This window comes from Oncorhynchus mykiss, chromosome 3 (assembly GCF_057628025.1).
Source record: "Oncorhynchus mykiss isolate SJ-2025 chromosome 3, ASM5762802v1, whole genome shotgun sequence".
NCBI lineage: Eukaryota > Metazoa > Chordata > Actinopteri > Salmoniformes > Salmonidae > Oncorhynchus > Oncorhynchus mykiss.
This window is the reverse complement of record NC_143024.1, coordinates 69,283,868-69,305,872: the sequence shown is the minus strand read 5'-3', so window position 1 is coordinate 69,305,872 and position 22,005 is coordinate 69,283,868. Positions and strand designations below refer to the sequence as shown.

General features: G+C 45.2%; 1 protein-coding gene across 44 annotated transcripts in view; it reads right to left on the bottom strand.

Moving 5' to 3' along the window:
- The window catches only part of clasp1a (cytoplasmic linker associated protein 1a), a 106,223-nt gene extending 87,355 nt beyond the window's left edge, over nucleotides 1–18,868 (bottom strand). For 37 of the 44 annotated variants that reach the window (XM_036974753.2, XM_090230013.1, XM_090230022.1 and 34 more), the window contains exons 1-2: nucleotides 18,534–18,868; nucleotides 16,444–17,164 (exon numbers count right to left, since the gene is read on the bottom strand). In XM_036974753.2, the coding sequence (XP_036830648.2) occupies nucleotides 16,444–16,638 (195 nt within the window). In that variant the 5' untranslated portion in view covers nucleotides 16,639–17,164; nucleotides 18,534–18,868. The remainder of the gene's footprint in view (nucleotides 1–16,443; nucleotides 17,165–18,533) is intronic. The other 7 variants (XM_090230005.1, XM_090230012.1, XM_090230008.1 and 4 more) reach the window with 1 other exon arrangement.
- Nucleotides 18,869–22,005: the final 3,137 nt, after the last annotated feature.

The window sequence follows — 22,005 nt, the reverse complement described above, 5'->3', positions numbered from 1 at the left end:
GGGGGGGGGGGAATGATTTAATCCATTTTAGAATAAGGCTGTAGCGTAACAAAATGTGGAAAAAGTCAAAAAGGGTCTGAATACTTCCGAATGCACTGTATTTGACGTTTCCGGGTACTCCATATTATGTCAAACGCTGCAAAAACACTTTCTGGCATTCTGATCGTTTTTATGTAACAACTTGAGAAAGTAAAGTCAGGTCTAACTTTGCATTGGGACTTTGTGTGTATACTAATGAAAATCCATATGTTACATATATCCTACCTACCTTTAATTAGAGAAATAGGCCTATCATCTTAGATAAATCTCACAGGAAACCAAACCTTTCTCTAATTGGCCTGATGAATAATATGATCAAATGTTCCCCAATCATCTCTGAAAGGGCTCTAATGAGCATCTGAGGGCAGGACTGAGTGAGTTAATGCCTATCCTTTCCCATCTCTTTTGTCTGGTTGCCACAGAGATCCCATATTTCACCTGCTGGTGAACTAGGTTAAGAATTTTAAGAGTGATAACATTGAATGTTTGCTTACTTTTCAAAATTGGTTTTCTTTCCCTCCAGCATAATGCTTTGACACAACCACCGAATACACAGAAAAAATGCAACGTATAAGGAAAATGTAAGCATGCCTGGGATTGAGATGTGCAATGCTGCCTAACTCGACAAATAAACTACCCCACAGATTAAATAACAGCCCAAATGAAATATCAACAGTACAAAGAGTGACAGACAAAGCAGAGATGCAGCCCAACAGGACACAGATGAGACTGCAGCAGGGACACTGACAACAAAGAGCTTGTCATGACTCTGGGTTGTGTTTAGCCTAGAGATGATGCCTTGACAGGGTTAACAAGAGAAGACAGAGGGGAGGGAGAGAAAAGGGGAGCTGGCAGGCAGCCAAAGAGAGGAGAAGACACACACACACACACTAGCAGTCCAGTATCAGTTCATTAAGACATACTCCAGTCCCCTTTCTCCCCATGCTATCCCATTCTCCTCCCCTCTGTGTCAACCCCATCATGGAGCTGCCCTGCTGCCAGCCCGGAAGTGCTCTCGCTGGCGCTCCACATCACCACAGTACAGCGCTGCCGCCTTAAAAACACCACTACCGCAGCAGCACCGGCATTAAAACCTGCTGCACAGCACACGAACAGGCACTTAGGTTAACTGCACACTCACACACACACACACACATATGATCATGGATGCAGACACAAACACGCTGGAGCAAGATACAATATGATCATCCATCCAATGACTTCAGTTCAGAGAACAAGGACAGAATGTAGCTAGCTAAAGAAATGAAATACGATGCAGAAGGACTGCCATATGGGGGCTAGTCTCAGACAGGGTTAAGAGGAATCTCACAAGAGAACAAGGAGGTAGATGGCAGTCTTCCAATAGTGCATTGGCTCAGATGGGGGGGGGGGGGACGACAGAAAGACAGACAGTGTGTGGAGGTCGTGTGGAGGCCCAGAGCAGAGGACAGGAAGCTAAGATAGAACACCTAACCCCCCCCTGTAAACATCACTGACTGCAGCCTTGTGCTCCCTCCAACCGCACATCAGTGTTTACAGTCTAACGGCTGTTTGCACCAAATAAATAGCTACACTACATTACAAGAAGAACACGGAGAGAGACTGTCCACTCAGACTTCCTCTGCCTAATCCTTACACTGGGGCTCTGTGCATTCCTAAGGCTTCGCAAAACATAACAAGGAAATATTTTGGATTAACGTTTAACACAGGCTTGTGTTTGTCTTGGTTCTACCGGCACAAAGTCCTCCTCAGTGGGTTGACATGACCCCTGAGATGTTTCAGTACTGAACCCTACAGTCATACCTGTCCCACAGTAGTGCTAGCTTCAACAGTCAGTCAGTCAGCTAGTCAGTCAGTCAGGTTTCCAAGAAGAAAAGGCTGGGCTTGCTGCTGTGCTGTACAGAGTGCATCATATTACAGTGACAAACAAGCCAGTACGCCACACATAGTTCTGTGTTGCTCTGTACAGTACATATCATACAAGGTGAATTAAGACCAGAGCATTAGCACAGGCTTTGGGGAAAGGGTCGAGGCTTACTGGACTGGATTTACTGCTCCCATCACTCAAACAAGGGACATGTTCATCTCCTTGCCTCTCACCACCTGAAGACAAGTGGGGCAGCTGAGCTAAACGAAGGAGCAGCTTTCCATGACAAATGCCATCTATCATAAAAGAACATCCCCAGGGGAAAGACAAGTAGCAGTACTGGATTAGCAATGCAGAATATACTGACAGAGGAAGTATGTAGAACATAGAATATGGTTTGAGGCTACATTGGACAAGCAGCATTGCGCAATTAGCAGAACATATTATTGAGGAACTAGTTGTATACATAGAATATGGTTTGAGGATGCGTTGGACCAGTGCCAGTTTGCCTCAGGTTTGTATGATTTAGGTGACCTCTTCAGTGACAACTTAATGCTAATACACCTTCAATGTAGCCACAGGGCTTATTGGCTTATCCTGATTTTGACACTGCATACTGTATATCATGTCAGTACAGCAACAAAGCCAATATCAGCCAGCCACTATAATGGTTTTGTGAGATTTGTGCCCTCTGTCCTCTTCTCTTCTGGCAGATGGCCATCATCCTCAGAGGAGAGAGGGACAGTGGGGGCGACACACAGGACTCCTCCAGCCAGAGGACAGGACTACACCAGCTAGTGAGACAACCTCTCTCTCGCTGCTGCAGCCTGTAAGAAACAGGGCATTTGTCCCAAATGGCATCATATTCCCTGCTGTGCACTACTTTTGACCAGGGCCTATAGGGCACCTCAGTGTCACAAGGCTCTGTGCCTCGGTGCAGACAGAGACTTCACAAACACCCTGGCACAGGGTGACAAGGCTTCAGCCCAATCTAGAGAGACAGGGTTCTTGCTGGGGTGTCTCTGAACCAGACAGAAAGAGAGAGAGAGGTATAGGGAAAGAGCGAGTCATGGGAGAAAGAGAAAGGGAGTGACAAAGGCAGAGAAAGAGAGAGAGAGGGAGAAAAAGAAAGGTAAAGAAAAATAGTTATTGGGAAAGAGGGAGAGAGAGGGAGTGAGGCTAGAGAAAGAGGACCATTGAACCATCTACTGAGACATGGGGAGGGTAGGAGAGTTAAGAAGGCTGTGTGGAGACATTGAGGCGGAGTTGTCTAACTGGTTTCTTCAAGCCTCATCAAAACAGCTGATTCTGTGAGGTCATTGATTTGGTCAGAGAGACGGCCCAGCTTACCTGGTTTCCCAGGGTTACGGTGTGCTACAGTGTGAGTGGCAGATTGATGGCTGAGAGAAGTAAGAGAGAGAGAGTAGCCCTATCCTGCTCAGATTTAGAAGTGGCAAAAATGTGAGACAAAGGCAAGAGCTTAGGTTCTATTTTGCTGAGCTTGGGGTTGAGTATTATTTCCTGAGCTATAGAATCTGCGTAAGCTGCTGCTTTGGGTAACAAAACAGATTTAAATAGAGCTACAGGAGTTTGGTGTGTTTTGGTGGAGGGGTTTAGTGTGTTTTGGTGGAGGGGTTTAGTGTGCTTTGGTGGATTGGAGCAGGGCAGAATCAGATGGCGATTGCTGCAGAAGACGTGATCCTGAGTCTGGATGCCTCAAGGGATACTGCAGCGCCAGACAAGCAGGAGAGCAGGGCCAGCAAGCACTGTACCAAACATAAACACACAGTACCGCAAGCAGGCCTATGTTCTGACAGGCCACAGTGCACAGACATTAGACACACATTCATCTTGCCTGGAGAAACCTCAGGATTAGCTGCTATAATGGCAGTGTAATATGCCTTTGAAAAATACTGCTCCCATTTTTGTGATATGTATTCAACATCAGACACACCTGCATCATTAAACTATCATTAGGTCTGCCATTACATGTTAAATGTTGTTTTAGAGTTGAAGTGAGGCAAGGCTGATGGGTCTACAGACACACCCTTGTATGGCAGAGACATGAAAAGAAAGACTGCAGCAGAGAAACCATTGTGAGAAAGGAAATGTCAACTACTAGCACACTGATCACAGCTCTCCCTCGGTTGTTAGCCTGTATGTCCTCATTACATATGTACAAATCATGATGATGTCCACTGTGAGCTGAGAGTACAGACATGTACTGTTGTTATCCCTGCCCTCCCTGTAAGTCTTAATGGGACAGTCTGCCAAATGAAGGACTAAAATCACAGACCGAACAATGAGACAGATATTTCAGCGGATGTATAAATGTGAAGCATCCGGTTGGCGTTTCCACTCACTACCAAATATGGCGGGCAGTGGGAGTAGATGGAACGAGATGGATTTTGGCCGACATTCTGGACATTTTGTCATCGATTAAACATTTGGATCTCAATACAGTTTTCTGTACCCAAAACTAAAATCTGCTATGAACAAAGTGGACTACATTTTGTAGACTTTACCCTTTGCAAAAGTTATTAAAAATTGCCCTGTTTAGGAGTGCAAAGGCGAATTGAGTTATTGCACATGCACACTTCACAGAGTAGGCGTTCCCTAACAGAAATATGCAGATGCATACTAGAACGAGCCAATAGGATAATCGCTAGCGCGTGCTTGGCTCTGCCCACCTCCTTGCTTGTTATACCCACTATGACTAATTTGTTCCCATTGGAAACGACAAGCTGTGGTCTATCTTGGTTTAGTTACAAAAATCTTTGACTAAATACTACAGTACTACTACTACAGTAATTCCACACACATCACACACTAAGCTAGTGCAGTGTCAGTTACTACGTAGGCGGGCTAGGACTAGGCTACATGTAGAAGAGCAGGAGATTCACTATTCTTCCATGAGGGATTGGAGAGTATGCCACTTGTTCATTCCATTATATATTATCTTGATCCATTCAACAGAGACAAACAACATGTCATGTACTGTCATGTTGTGTCTTGTCTCTGTCCTTTCCCTTCACCCTGTCTCCCTCTGCTGGTCGTTGTTAGGTTACCTTTTCTCCCCCTCTTTCCCCCAGCTGTGCCTTGTCTCCTCCTAACCACCTCGTCACCCCTTTTCCCACCTGTTCCCTTTTTCCCTCTGATTAGGTCCCTATATCTCTCTCTGTTTCTGCTCCTGTCCTTGTCAGATTCTTGTTTGTTGTGTTTCATGCCTGAACCAGACTGTCGTCATGTTTGCTGTAACCTTGTCTTGTCCTGTCGGAATCTGCCGGTCCGTCTGAGCCTACCTATGTTTGGTAATTAAAGAAGCTCTGTTTAAGTTAATTCGCTTTTGGGTCCTCATTCACGCACCGTAACAGAAGAATCCGACCAAGAATGGACCCAGCGACTTCGGATCCTCTCCACTCAGCCGTCGGGATCCAGGGAGCGATGCTAGGCAGACACGAGCAGGAATTGTCTGCTGCTCGACATGCCGTTGAGACCCTGGCCACCCAAGTCTCCAACCTCACAGAACAGGTTCACCATCTCCGCCTCGATCCACCGGCCACTTCCAGGGCTTTCGAATCTCCGGAGCCCAGAATCAATAACCCGCCGTGTTACTCTGGGGAGCCCACTGAATGCCGCTCGTTCCTCACCCAGTGTGATATTGTGTTTTCTCTCCAGCCCTACACTTTCTCCAGGAGCACTGCTCGTGTCGCCTACGTCATATCTCTCCTTATTGGACGGGCTCGTGAGTGGGGCACGGCAATCTGGGAGGCAAGGGCTGAGTGTACTAACCAGTATCAGGACTTTAAGGAGGAGATGATACGGGTTTTTGATCGATCTGTTTTTGGGGAGGAGGCTTCCAGGGCCCTGTCTTCCCTATGTCAAGGTAATCGATCCATAACAGACTACTCTATTGAGTTTCGCACTCTTGCTGCCTCCAGTGGCTGGAACGAGCCGGCTTTGCTCGCTCGTTTTCTGGAGGGTCTCCGCGCAGAGGTAAAGGATGAGATTCTCTCCCGGGAGGTTCCTTCCAGCGTGGATTCCTTGATTGAACTCGCTATTCGCATTGAGCGACGGGTTGATCTTCGTCACCGAGCTCGTGGAAAGGAGCTCGCGTTCTCCGTTGCCCCCCTCTCCGCATCACTACCATCTTCCTCTGCCGGCTCGGGTGCTGAGCCCATGCAGCTGGGAGGTATCCGCATCTCGACTAAGGAGAGGGAACGGAGAATCACCAACCGCCTCTGTCTCTATTGCGGTTCCGCTGGTCATTTTGTCACTTCATGTCCAGTAAAAGGCCAGAGCTCATCAGTAAGCGGAGGGCTACTGGTGAGCGCTACTACTCCTGTCTCTCCTTCAAGATCCTGCACTACCTTGTCGGTCCATCTACGCTGGACCGGTTCGTCAGCTTCCTGCAGTGCCTTAATAGACTCTGGGGCGGAGGGCTGTTTTATGGACGAGACCTGGGCTCGGGAACATGACATTCCTCTCAGACAGTTAAAGGAGCCCACGGCCTTGTTCGCCCTGGATGGTAGTCCTCTCCCCAGGATTCAGCGTGAGACGCTACCTTTAACCCTCACTGTTTCTGGTAATCATAGTGAAACCATTTCTTTTTTAATTTTTCGTTCACCTTTTACACCTGTTGTTTTGGGCCATCCCTGGCTAGTTTGTCATAATCCTTCCATTAATTGGTCTAGTAATTCTATCCTCTCCTGGAACGTCTCTTGTCATGTGAAATGTTTAATGCCTGCTATCCCTCCTGTTTCCTCTGTCTCTTCTTCACAGGAGGAGCCTGGTGATTTGACAGGGGTGCCGGAGGAATATCACGATCTGCGCACGGTGTTCAGTCGGTCCAGGGCCACCTCTCTTCCTCCACACCGGTCGTATGATTGTAGTATTGATCTCCTTCCGGGAACCACCCCCCCCCCGGGGTAGACTATACTCTCTGTCGGCTCCCGAACGTAAGGCTCTCGAAGATTATTTGTCTGTAGCTCTTGACGCCGGTACCATAGTCCCCTCCTCCTCTCCCGCCGGAGCGGGGTTTTTTTTGTCAAGAAGAAGGACGGGTCTCTGCGCCCCTGCATAGATTATCGAGGGCTGAATGACATAACAGTGAAGAATCGTTATCCGCTTCCTCTTATGTCTTCAGCCTTCGAGATCCTGCAGGGAGCCAGGTTTTTCACTAAGTTGGACCTTCGTAACGCTTACCATCTCGTGCGCATCAGGGAGGGGGACGAGTGGAAGACGGCGTTTAACACTCCGTTAGGGCACTTTGAATACCGGGTTCTTCCTTTCGGCCTCGCTAACGCTCCAGCTGTCTTTCAGGCATTAGTCAATGATGTCCTGAGAGATATGCTGAACATCTTTGTTTTCGTTTACCTTGACGATATCCTGATTTTTTCACCGTCACTCCAGATTCATGTTCAGCACGTTCGACGTGTCCTCCAGCGCCTTTTAGAGAATTGTCTTTTTGTGAAGGCTGAGAAGTGCACTTTTCATGCCTCCTCCGTCACATTTCTCGGTTCTGTTATTTCCGCTGAAGGCATTAAGATGGATCCCGCTAAGGTCCAAGCTGTCATTGATTGGCCCGTCCCTAAGTCACGCGTCGAGCTGCAGCGCTTTCTCGGCTTCGCGAACTTCTATCGTCGTTTCATCCGTAATTTCGGTCAGGTGGCAGCTCCTCTCACAGCCCTTACTTCTGTCAAGACGTGCTTTAAGTGGTCCGTTTCCGCCCAGGGAGCTTTTGATCTCCTCAAGAATCGTTTTACATCCGCTCCTATCCTTGTTACACCTGACGTCTCTAGACAGTTCGTTGTCGAGGTTGACGCGTCAGAGGTGGGCGTGGGAGCCATTCTTTCTCAGCGCTCCCTCTCTGACGACAAGGTCCACCCATGCGCGTATTTTTCTCATCGCCTGTCGCCGTCGGAACGTAACTATGATGTGGGTAACCGCGAACTGCTCGCCATCCGGTTAGCCCTAGGCGAATGGCGACAGTGGTTGGAGGGGGCGACCGTTCCTTTTGTCGTTTGGACTGACCATAGGAACCTTGAGTACATCCGTTCTGCCAAACGACTTAATGCGCGTCAGGCGCGTTGGGCGCTGTTTTTCGCTCGTTTCGAGTTCGTGATTTCTTATCGTCCGGGCTCTAAGAACACCAAGCCTGATGCTTTGTCTCGTCTCTTCAGTTCTTCAGTAGCCTCCACTGACCCCGAGGGGATTCTCCCTGAGGGGCGTGTTGTCGGGTTGACTGTCTGGGGAATTGAGAGGCAGGTAAAGCAAGCGCTCACTCACACTCCGTCGCCGCGCGCTTGTCCTAGGAACCTTCTTTTCGTTCCCGTTCCTACTCGTCTGGCCGTTCTTCAGTGGGCTCACTCTGCCAAGTTAGCCGGCCACCCTGGCGTTCGGGGGACGCTTGCTTCCATTCGCCAGCGTTTTTGGTGGCCCACCCGGGAGCATGACACGCGTCGTTTCGTGGCTGCTTGTTCGGTCTGCGCGCAGACTAAGTCCGGTAACTCTCCTCCTGCCGGCCGTCTCAGGCCGCTTCCTATTCCCTCTCGGGACGTGCTGGACCGTGCGCTGATCGAGGATTTCCTCCGTTGCCGCCAGGTTTCCTCCTCGAGTGCGCCAGGAGGCGCTCGGTGAGTGGGGGGGTACTGTCATGTTGTGTCTTGTCTCTGTCCTTTCCCTTCACCCTGTCTCCCTCTGCTGGTCGTTGTTAGGTTACCTTTTCTCCCCCTCTTTCCCCCAGCTGTGCCTTGTCTCCTCCTAACCACCTCGTCACCCCTTTTCCCACCTGTTCCCTTTTTCCCTCTGATTAGGTCCCTATATCTCTCTCTGTTTCTGCTCCTGTCCTTGTCGGATTCTTGTTTGTTGTGTTTCATGCCTGAACCAGACTGTCGTCATGTTTGCTGTAACCTTGTCTTGTCCTGTCGGAATCTGCCGGTCCGTCTGAGCCTACCTATGTTTGGTAATTAAAGAAGCTCTGTTTAAGTTAATTCGCTTTTGGGTCCTCATTCACGCACCGTAACACAACAGGCCTGTAGTGACGACAGGACCAGATATAGGCCTAGTTCTAGGTTTGAGGATCAGTCAATGTGTTCAAAGTGAAAAGCTGTGGATATTCTTTGGTTAGGCTACAGGGCAATGTATTGGGAGATGTCAGTGACCATAAAGCCTGCACTACTTAGTCTGACCTTAAAATGTTCTCAGGCATCTACCCCAATTCTCCATTTATGGAGAATGCCCCATACACAGACTCTCTCTGGTTCTACCCAAATACTTTCCACATTACTGGGCCCATTAACCGCAGTCTGCATCCAGGCAAGCATCGCTCCGAAGCACAGCCACTGCCTGGCATGCTGTTCAGAGGCACAGCAGATAAATCATTACACTACCAGACAATGAAGACTTCCAACTTTTAACCTGTGACACTGCACTAGTGTCATCACTGTGAAGGATCAATATGGATTGCGGTACGTCTGGGCTGCAATTAAAAAGTGATTACAACCCTCTTAGGACCTGTGGAGCCCCATGCCTGAACCCCTCTCACTTAGTCATCACTAAACCTCTATGGAGCCCCTTCATCCTAGCAGTAGCCAGGCCAGGGCATCTCCAATTAGGACTCTCTCTTTTTCAACACAGCTTTCAGGTCCTAAAGACCACCTTCTAGTGCTCTGCCTTAGTTTACCAGCTCAGAGGGCCTGAGGCAGAAACAGCTAAACACAGAGACTGCAAGGGTGCAAAACAGGGCAGACACAAATGTCTGAATCCAACTAAACTATGTAGGCCAGGGCAAGTATGGCTTTGTTTAGATAGAGATCTGCGGTACCAGCATACAATAAACTACGTATCACAACAAGAAATCACCAGCTTTGTAAATAATACCAGGAAATATCAACACAGACAGATGGGAAAGAAAAGGCACATTGATAAATTGGCCTGTTGATGTCCTCACAATTGTGATAGTTAAGTCATAGGCCTATGTAATCATTTTTGTATGAATATCTGTTTTTGAAGGGGAACGATTCAGTTTATGTTAAGGTGCAATGCATCTCACGTTATTCAGGAGAAGTGATTCTTCGAGAATTGGGAAGGAAGGATTCAGGTAAAATGTGCGTACTGCCATTCTAATTCAGTGGAGTTCGTCCGTTTGTCCCAGGCACATAACATATGCTACATACATAGGCCAGTTAATTGCTGTAAAAAAACATGCATGGTAAGGAGGAGATTTTAAACCACTACCCTGTTAAGATCTGCTTTGGAGCGGATATCTTATGGGACAGCAGCATAATATATGACATTCATGTTTTAATCATGTTTGTGGATTCATGTCATTAAACTTAATGACACCACTTAATCGAAGATGCTTCCTTTACAAATCAGCATTAATGCTAACATAAATTGTTCTCAGAGCACATAAAAGTATCATCAAATGTGTCCAACTATCTGAAATGAAAGTGTGCTTCCCCCCCCCAAAAAAAGATGTCCATTCCAATCTTTCATCTGAAAAGCGTGATTATGTTGGTGACTATTGAATTACTCGGATGACATGGCAAATTTACTCTGACCTCTGAAAACCAACAGGCCAATGTTCGAATTCCAACACAGGATCGATGCCATTAGCCTACTCTGTACCAACTGAACATGCTCCACGACAGCCTTAGGACAAAGGATATTGGACAGTCTGACCAACCAGTAAAACCTCTCTTAACTTATTTTCCTTGCTCTAACTGTCCAATTCCCCTGAATCATCTCTTGAAAGCAAGCCCTTCAGCCTGCATCCATTTGATGCTCTCACATAGGGCTGTGGCGGTCACAAAATTTAGTCAGCTGGTGATTGTCAAGCTAATAAATGTCGGCCTCCCGGTAATTGACCGTTAATTAGCAAACACATTTAGCATCTCCTACAAGCCACTGACGCAGACCTTTGGAACACCTTCACAATAAATCCATTATTTATTTTAGATAGGTATAAAGAAGCATGTCGTCTATTTCAGAAGAACAGAATAGCATACTCTGAGTTGTCCTTATGTTAGGTCCTGATCTGGGCTACACTAGTTAATTTAGCAGACAAGATTTGCTTAGAATTTTGTGGCATTATTACTTTTTATTTTACATGGCATTTATGCACTTTAATTAGCGAATCAACGACTATTTTCATTTTCATGCCAGCCTAGTAGGCTATACTCCAGTTGTAAAGATTAAAAATGTGCTTAATATTAGGAAAGCTGAAAAGTAGGCCTAGCCAATAGAAAGCTGATGGGATCCTCTTTTTAGTAGAGGCCATCACTCAGTTCTCTCACACAATTGCATAGCCTATAGAAATGTTGCGCTCATGGAGTGTTTGATTCGATTTTTGAACACATTTGCATTGATGTCAGAGTGATTAGAGGGACAATAGAATGTAGAGAACGAGGCAGTTAGCAAGTTTGGTAGGCTACGAATGCCCATGAGCAGCATCAGCGCTTGGAAAAGCCTAATTTGACTGCTTTCATGACTCGTGACCGTCAGCGTGGCAGTAATACCGTCAACGCAACAGCCCTACTCTCAATTAGAGGTCGACCGATTAATCGGCATGGCCAATTAATTAGGGCCGATTTCAAGTTATAACAATCGGTAAATCTGCCTTTTTGGACGACGATTATGGCCAATTACATTGCAATCCACGAGGAAACTGCGTAGCAGGCTGATCACCTGTTATGCGAGTGCAGCAAGGAGCCAAGGTAAGTTGCTAGCTAGCATTACACATATCTTGTAAAAAACAATCAATCTTAACATAAACACTAGTTAACTACACATGGTTGATGATATTACTAGTTTAACTAGCTTGTCCTGCGTTGAATATAATCAATGTGGTGCCTGTTAATTTATCATTGAATGACAGCCTACTTCGCCAAACGGGTGATGATTTAACAAAAGCACATTCACGTCAGGTAATATGCAGCAGATTGGGCAGCCTGGCTCGTTGCGAACTGTGTGAAGACCATTTCTTCCTGACAAAGACTGTAATTAATGTGCCAGAATTTTACGTAATTATGACATAACATTGAAGGTTGTACAATGTAACAGCAATATTTAGACTTAGGGTTGCCACCCTTTCTATAAAATACGTAACGGTTCCGTATTTCACTGAAAGAATAAACATTTTGTTTTCTAAATAAAAGTTTCCGGATTTGACCATATTAATGACCTAAGGCTCGTATTTCTGTGTGTTTATTATATTATAATTAAGTCTATGATTTGATATTTGATAGAGCAGTCTGACAGAGCGATGGTACGCAGCAGCAGGCTCGTAAGCATTCATTCAAACAGCACTTCCCTGCGTTTGCCAGCAGCTCTTCGCAATGCTTCAAGCATTGCGCTGTTTATGACTTCAAGCCTATCAACTCCCGAGATTAGGCTGGCAATACTATAGTGCCTATAAGAACATCCAATAGTCAATATCAATACTCTACTCTCAATATCTCCAGTGACTGATATCTCTCTCTATTGAACGATGACATGTAGCTAGCTACACTCATGAAATCCTTCATATCTCTACGTGATGACAGACATGGAGCTATCTAGCTTCTCTCTAACTGTACAGTGCATTCAGAAAGTATTCACACCGCTTGAATTTTTCCACATTCTGTTGTGTTACAGCCTGAATTTAAAATGGATTCAATTGAGATTTTGTGTCACTGACCTACACACAATACCCCATAATGTCAAAGTGGAATTGTGTTTATTTTTTACAAATGAATTAAAAATGAAACGCTGAAATGTCTTGAGTCAATAAGTATTAAGTGCTATGGCAAGCCTAAATTAGTTCAAGTGTAATGTGCTTAACAGGTCACATGGACTCACTCTACTACCCCCCCCCCCCCTTTTCTCCCCAATTTAACAAAGGGGTGATATCCAATTGCGAGTTTGTCTCACGCCGCCAAACTTACCCTAGTAAAACTGACTATCCTACCGATCCTCGACTTCGGCGATGTCATCTACAAAATAGCTTCCAATACTCTACTCAGCAAACTGGATGCAGTTTATCACAGTGCCATCTGTTTTGTCACTAAAGCACCTTATACCACCCACCACTGCGACCTGTATGCTCTAGTCGGCTGGCCCTCCCTCCCATATTCGTCGCCAGAACCACTGGCTCCAGGTCATCTACAAGTCCATGCTAGGTAAAGCTCCGCTTTATCTCAGTTCACTGGTCACGATGGCAACACCCACCCGTAGCACTCGCTCCAGCAGGTGTATATCACTGATCATCCCTAAAGCCAACACCTCATTTGACCACCTTTCCTTCCAGTTCTCTGCTGCCTGTGACTGGAACGAATTGCAAAAATCGTTGAAGTTGGAGACTTTTATCTCCCTCACCAACTTCAAACATCTGCTATCTGAGCAGCTAACCGATCGCTGCAGCTGTACATGGTTCATCTGTAAATAGCCCACCCAATCTACCTACCTCATCCCCATACTGTTTTTATTTATTTACTTTTCTGCTCTTTTGCACACCAGTATCTCTACCTGCACATGACCATCTGATGATTTATCACTCCAGTGTTAATGTGCTAATTGTAATTATTCGCCAACCTCCTCATGCCTTTTGCACACAATGTACAGTGGGGCAAAAAAGTATTTAGTCAGCCACCAATTGCGCAAGTTCTCCCACTTAAAAAGATGAGAGAGGCCTGTAATTTGTCATAGGTACACTTCAACTATGACAGACAAAATTAGAAAAAAAATCCAGAAAATCACATTGTAGGATTTTTAATGAATTTATTTGCAAATTATGGTGGAAAATAAGTATTTGGTCACCTACAAACAAGCAAGATTTCTGGCTCTCACAGACCTGTAACTTCCTCTTTAAGAGGCTCCTCTGTCCTCCACTCGTTACCTGTATTAATGGCACCTGTTTGAACTTGTTATCAGTATAAAAGACACCTGTCCACAACCTCAAACAGTCACACTCCAAACTCCACTATAGCCAAGACCAAAGAGTTGTCAAAGGACACCAGAAACAAAATTGTAGACCTGCACCAGGCTGGGAAGACTGAATCTGCAATAGGTAAGCAGCTTGGTTTGAAGAAATCAACTGTGGGAGCAATTATTAGGAAATGGAAGACATGCAAGACCACTGATAATCTCCCTCGATCTGGGGCTCCACGCAAGATCTCACCCCGTGGGGTCAAAATGATCACAAGAACGGTGAGCAAAAATCCCAGAACCACACGGGGCGACCTAGTGAATGACCTGCAGAGAGCTGGGACCAAAGTAACAAAGCCTACCATCAGTAACACACTACGCCGCCAGGGACTCAAATCCTGCAGTGCCAGACGTGTCCCCCTGCTTAAGCCAGTACATGTCCAGGCCCGTCTGAAGTTTGCTAGAGAGCATTTGGATGATCCAGAAGAAGATTGGGAGAATTCATCTGACCATATGATAACCAAAATATAACTTTTTGGTAAAAACTCAACTCGTCGTGTTTGGAGGACAAAGAATGCTGAGTTGCATCCAAAGAACACCATACCTACTGTGAAGCATGGGGGTGCAAACATCATGCTTTGGGGCTGTCTTTCTGCAAAGGGACCAGGACGACCGATCCGTGTAAAGGAAAGAATGAATGGGGCCATGTATCGTGAGATTGAGTGAAAACCTCCTTCCAGCAGCAAGGGCATTGAAGATGAAACTTGGCTGGGTCTTTCAGCATGACAATGATCCCAAACACACCGCCCGGGCAACGAAGGAGTGGCTTTGTAGGAAGCATTTCAAGGTCCTGGAGTGGCCTAGCCAGTCTCCAGATCTCAACCCCATAGAAAATCTTTGAAGGGAGTTGAAAGTCCGTGTTGCCCAGCAACAGCCCCAAAACATCACTGCTCTAGAGGAGATCTGCATGGAGGAATGGGCCAAAATACCAGCAACAAAGGGTATATAACAAAGTATTGAGATAAACTTTTGTTATTGACCAAATACTTATTTTCCACCATAATTTGCAGATAAATTCATTAAAAATCCTACAATGTGATTTTCTGGATTTCTTTTCTCATTTTGTCTGTCATAGTTGAAGTGTACCTATGACAAATTACAGGCCTCTCATCTTTTTGAGTGGGAGAACTTGCACAATTGGTGGCTGACTAAATACTTTTTTGCCCCACTGTATATACTCTTTTTTTTTCCTACTGTGTTATTGACTTGTTTATTGTTTACTCCATGTGTAACTCTGTTGTCTGTTCACACTGCTATGCTTTATCTTGGCCAGGTCGCAGTTGTAAATGAGAACTTGTTCTCAACTAGCCTACCTGGTTAAATAAAGGTGAAATAAAAAAAATAAAAAAATAAAAAATAAAAAAATCGCTGCAACTCCCCAACGGGCTCAGGAGAGGCAAAGGTCTAGTCATGCGTCCTCTAAAACATGAACCGCCAAACTGCTCTTTTTATTAACACCGCCTGCTTAATCCAGAAGCCAGCCGCACCAATGTGTCGAAGGAAACACCATTCGCTGACGACCGAAGTCAGCCTGTAGGCACCCGGCCCGCCGCTAGAGCGCGATAGGACAAGTAAAGCCCCCCCCCCTGCACCACTCGGGAGGCCCCTACAATAATAGTGTTTAACATGATTTTTGAATGATTACCTGATTTCTGTACCCCAAACATACAATTATCTGTAAGGTCCCTCAGTAAAGCAGTGAATTTCAAACACTGATTCAACCAAAGACCAGGGAGGTTTTCCAATGCCTTGCAAAGAAGGGAACCTATTGGTAGATGGGTAGCAATAAAAAAAAGCAGACATTAATAGCCCTTTGAACATGGTTAAGTTATCAACTACACTTTTGAAGTTCAAAGTATCGATACACCCAATCACTACAAAGATACAGGCGTCCTTACTAATTCAGTTGCCGGAAAGGAAGACACTGCTCAGGAATTTCTCCATGAGGCCAATGGTGACTTTAAAACAGTTACAGAGTTTAATGGCTGTGATAGGAGAAAAGGATGGATCAACAACATTATAGTTACTCCACAAAACTAACCTAAATTATAGAGTGAAAAGAAGGAAGACTGTACAGAATAAAAATAGTATTATACATGCCTCCTGATTGAAATAAGGCACAAAAGTAAAACTGCAAAAAACATGGCAAAGAAATTAACTTTATGTCCTGAATACAAAGTGTTATGTTGGGGGCAAATCCAATACAACATATTACTGAGTTCCACTCTCCATATTTTCAAGCACAATGGTGGCTGCATCATTTTATGGGTACGCTTGTCATCGGCAAGGACTAGGGAGTTTCAGGATAAAAAGAAACAGAATAGAGGTAAGCACTGGCATAACCCTGATTCAGTCTGCTATCAAACAGACATTGGGAGACAAATTCACCTTTCAGCAGGACATTAACCTAAAACACAAAGCCAAATATACACTGCAGTTGCTTACCAATACGACATTGAGTGTTTTTGAGTGTCCTAGTTACAGAATTTTTTTTATTTAACACATTTTCATTTCAGGCTGTAACACAACAAAATAAGGAATACATCAAGGGGTATGAATACCCTCCTTACCTTGAAATTGGAGGAGTTGACCCAGGTGGTAGCGATGCCGTCCACCATCCTGTCCAGAGCTGTCTGGTCTTGCTCCAGGTCCTGGGACTTCTCCTTATCCGCGATGTAATCTATGAGCTCCTGTCCCACCTGCACCTTCCGCCCCAGGTCTTTCTGCACCACCTGGGCCAGACAATACTCCATATTGACCTCCATGGTCTCTGCCTCGTCACTCTCTCCTCGGTCCCACCACTAATTACCACTGCTCCAGGCAGAGGGAAGACAGAAAACAAATGGGTGTGACCCCTACTAGGCGTGTGTATGACCCGGGAAAAAAAGGAAACAAGTGCACACTCCACACACTAGCTGGATGCTGCCTATTTATATCCCTTGGGCAGGCCCTGGGCTAGGCTAGGCTATGTCATGTGTGCCAGGAGCTAGCTGGAGGCCAGGTCATGGGGATAGATGGAGCCTAGAGAATGGCAGCTATGCACCATGTGTGTCTGGATGGCAGCTGGGGAGGGATCTCTTCTCCCTCTCTCTTTCCTTTTTTTTCTTCTTTGTGATGAAGTGAGTCAAGCTGCTAGTACCAGGCTGAGCAGAGATGGTGGTTGGGACAGCAGAGATGGTGGTTGGGAGAGCAGCAGCGGGTAAAGATTAGGCTGTGACAGTAACTGGAGTACAGGGAAGGTCTGGAAGGAAAGAGCTTCATAACTTAGTGGTCCCTGGTTCCCAGGAAGCCCTACCGGGGTCAAGGATAGAGAAGGGGAGACAGTTAACACAATCCCACCCTCCTCTCTTCAAATAGTAAATGCTCAACAACCTGCCGCCATGGCAACTGGGGTCAGTGAAGAATTCACAGGAGCCCCCAAACCCAGTGTGTTACTGCAGCGTTGACACATGCCATTTCAAACACATTCATACCACTTGCTCTCTCTCTCTTTGACATGCTGACAGCTTGTTCACTGCAAATAAGATGGCTTTGTTTGTGTATGAAGTGACCTGCCAGCGAGCAATGCCTACTTCTCCTAAGTACGTAGAACATGTCTCTGTCTGGACAATACATTTGTAGTCAAAGTGTTTGGTCAGATATGCCAAACTGGTAAAGGGCTAGAGATTTGCACTGCGAGAAATTCTGACATTACCCACATACTAAGAACCATGAAGTATATCTTATATGAAATATCTGTCAAATAAATAACTGTAAATGCAGCAGTGATATACCCTGGCCTAAGTCTGTGTTGTTTTACTAACTCCCATGGTAGTTGTTATGCCATGTGAGTTTTGGGACCAGGTTATATCATCTAATTTCATGTCAACTGTACGGTTTTATTAGCATGGTTCTCAGTTTGTGGGTACTGTCAGATTGCATGAATAGACACAGCACACTCACAAAGGATTATTCAAACAAAGACTTTCAGACCCACAACCTAGCTCTGGGACACATCATCGTGAGTCTTAATTGGTTGGTGTCCAATCAATACACAGACTCCGGATGCAGTGTCCTAAAGCTACCCACAAACTAAGCAGTCATACAACAAACGTAGGACTTGTAAGACACCATTCTTTTGTTTTGTTATTTACACTGTCTGAATGTACGTCAGAGAAACCAAACGTTTAGCTAAAATGAATGAACAGATATAATTCTGACCAACATCCTTGTGTTTGAATCTTTGTACAGTAGCCTAGTACTGTAGCTAACATTACCTAGTTAGTTTTTGTATTTGCTTGTGGTTGACAGATAACTAAAAGCAACAGCAGCCGTATCCATTCGTCTCACTCATATTGCTAAACCGTTATTACTTAGTCAGGCGCTATCTGGTTCAAATAAACCAAAAATGCAGTAGTTCAGTGGAAACACAATAAAAACAATTGCATATTTTGACGAGTGTTCCTATGGATCATAGTCAACCGCTACAGTAGAAACCCTGTATTTGAACGAACTAGCTAGCTAGCAAGCAAGCTAGATGGCGCTAACCCTTTTTCATTGATTAGCTAGCTAAACGTCCGATCACACACAGCTAGTGTAGCTGCCAGAACACACAATGTGAGCATCTACTCTGAATGAAAGCATGAATGAATACATTTGAATAGGTTAATATCGTACTTACCATACCCTGTTCAGAAAGAGCAACACAAACATCTGAAGTCTGACAGCTTCGTAAATATTGTCGGGTTATGACAGTAGCATCGAGGCACCTCAGTCTCCACCCCGGAATGCCGTTTGGTGGACAAAGAATGGGATTGTCGTGCGCACGCGTCAATCTGGGGATTTTGGCACTTGGAAATTGACGCATGCACATTTCTGTTGTTCACTACTTCACTCTACTAGATAAATATATTTCATTTCCTGGATCATATGGCCATCTATGTAACCAGTACTTCCGTGAATGCACCGTTTCTTAATTTGAAGAGAGTGCTACAGCAACTCAGAACCTTTAGAACTAAAGGGAGGCGAAATTGTGCCACCCATTTGACTCCCATTCCGATGCTCTGAAACCTGTCAAGCCAGTGCCACGAGTCTTTAGTGACATCGTGTGGCCTAAACAGAGAACAGTTTTACATTTGGTGTCAATGGTGTCAAATTGAAATTTAATTGAATAAGATATATTATATGTATTACAGATCATATGTTAAATACAGATCGCCCATCCACATCGAATGGGCCGCTATGGAGAGGCTAAAAAGCTTACAGTTCCTAGGCGTGCACATCACTGAGGACCAACGCCCCTAAGACCCTCACAAACTTCTAAATGCTGTAACGCCGCATGATACGGCAACAGCACTGCCCGCAACTGCAGGGCTCTCCAGAGGTTGGCGAGATCAGCCCCAGTACTTAAGTATAAATACTTTAAAGTACTACTAAAGTAGTTTTGGGGGGAATCTTAACTTTTACTTTACTACATTCCTAAAGAAAAGAATGTACTTTTTACTCCATACGTTTTCCCTGACACCCAAAAGTACTATTTTGAATGCTTAACAGGACAGGAAAATGGACGAATTCACTCACTCATCAAGAGAACACATGGCCATCCCTACTGCCTCTGATCTGGCGGACTCACTAAATACAAATGCATCGTTTATAAAAGTATAGATGTCTGAGTGTGTGCCTTTGGCTATCTGTACATTTTTAAAACAAGCAAATGGTGCCATCTACTTTGCTTAATATAAGGAATTTGCTATGTTTACTTTTGATACTTAAGTATACCAATTCTTCCTTTGGCCGCCTCTCCTTCCAGTTCTCTGCTGCCACTGACTGGAACGAACTACAAAAATCTCTGAAACTGGAAACACTTATCTCCCTCACTAGCTTTAAGCACCAGCTGTCAGAGCAGCTCACAGATTACTGTACCTGTACATAGCCAATCTATAACTTAGCCCAAACAACTACCTCTTCCCCTACTGTATTTATTTATTTTTGCTCCTTTGCACCCCATTATTTATATTTCTACTTCACACATTCTTCCACTGCAAATCTACCATTCCAGTGTTTTACTTGCTATATTGTATTTACTTTGCCACCATGGCCTTTTTTTTGCCTTTACCTCCCTTATCTCACCTCATTTGCTCACATCGTATATAGACTTATTTTTCTACTGTATTATTGATTGCATGTTTGTTTTACTCCATGTGTAACTGTGTTGTTGTATGTGTCGAACTGCTTTGCTTTATCTTGGCCAGGTCACAATTGTAAATGAGAACTTGTTCTCAACTTGCCTACCTGGTTAAATAATGGTGAAATAATATAAAATACAAATATTTGAGCAATTACATTAACTTTTGATACTTAAGTATATTTATAACCAAATACTTTTAGAATTTTACTGGGTAACTTTCACTTTTACTTGAGTAACCTATTAAGGTATCTATACTTTTACTCAAGTATAACAACTGAGTACTTTTTCCACCACATCATCCCGGGCACACTGCCTGCCCTCCAGGATATCTACAGCACCCTGTGTAACAGGAAGGCCAAGGAGATCATCAAGGACCTGAGCCACAGGCTGTTCACCCAGCTATATCTAGAAGACAGAGACATTACAGATACAGCAAAGCTGGGACCGAGACTGATAAACAGCTTCTGTCTCCAGGCCATCACTCTTAAACAGTCACCACTAGCATACCAGTAGTACCCTGTCCTGAACCTTAGAGACGGCTGTACATAGTCATTGGGGCTCCCGAGTGGTGCAACGGTCTAAGGCACTGCGTCTCAGTGCTAGAGGCATCACTGCAGACCCTGGTTTGATTCCAGGCTATATCACAACCGGCCATGATAGGGAGTCCCATAGGGGTGGCGCACAATTGACCCAGCGTCGTCCGGGTTAGGGGGTAGGCCGTCATTGTAAATAAGAATTTGTTATTAATTGATTTGCCTAATTAAATAAAAGGTTAAATAAAATAAATAATAATAATTCAACTCTGGACACTTTATATGTAAACTTCCTCTCACTGTCAACTGCGTATATTTTCAGCACACTTAACTTGTAAATATTTGTATCAACATTACAAGATTCAACAACTGAGACATACTGTAAACTGAACAAGTTCCACAGACATGTGACTAACAGAAATGGAATAATGTGTCCCTGAACAAAGGGGGGTCAAACTCAAAAGTAACAGTCAGTGTCTGGTGTGGCAAACCGGCTGCATTAAGTACTGCAGTGCATCCCCTCATGGACTGCACCAGATTTTCCAGTTCTTGCTGTGAGATGTTACCCCTCTCTTCTGCCAAGGCACCTGCAAGTTCCTAGACATTTCTGGGGGGAATGGCCCTAGCCCTCACCCTCCAATTCAACAGGTCCCAGATGTGCTCAATGGGATTGAGATCCGGGCTCTTCGCTGGCCATGGCAGAACACTGTCACATTCCTGTCTTGCATGCCTAATCACGCACAGAACGAGCAGTATGGCTGGTGGCATTGTCATGCTGGAGGGTCATGTCAGGATGAGCCTGCAGGAAGGGTACCACATGAGGGAGGAGGATGTCTTCCCTGTAACGCACAGCGTTGAGATTGCCTGCAATGACAACAAGCTCAGTCCGATGATGCTGTGACACACCGCCCCAGACCATGACGGACCCTACACCTCCAAATCGATCCCGCTCCAGAGTACAGGCCTCGGTGTAACGCTCATTCAAATCAAATCAAAATCAAATGTATTTATATAGCCCTTCGTACATCAGCTGATATCTCAAAGTGCTGTACAGAAACCCAGCCTAAAACCCCAAACAGCAAGCAATGCAGGTGTAGAAGCATTCCTTCGACGATAAACGCGAATCCGACCATCACACCTGGTGAGACAAAACCGCGACTCGTCAGATGAAGAGCACTTTTTGCCAGTCCTGTCTGTCTGGTCCAGCGACGGTGGGTTTGTGCCCATAGGCGACCTTGTTGCCGGTGTTGTCTGGTGAGGACCTGCCTTACAACAGGCCTACAAGCCCTCAATCCAGGCTCTCAGCCTATTGCGGACAGTCTGAGCACTGGAGGGATTGTGCGTTCCTGGTGTAACTCGGGCAGTTGTTGTTGGCATCCTGTACCTGTCCTGCAGGTATGATGTTCGGATGTACCGATCCTGTGCAGGTGTTG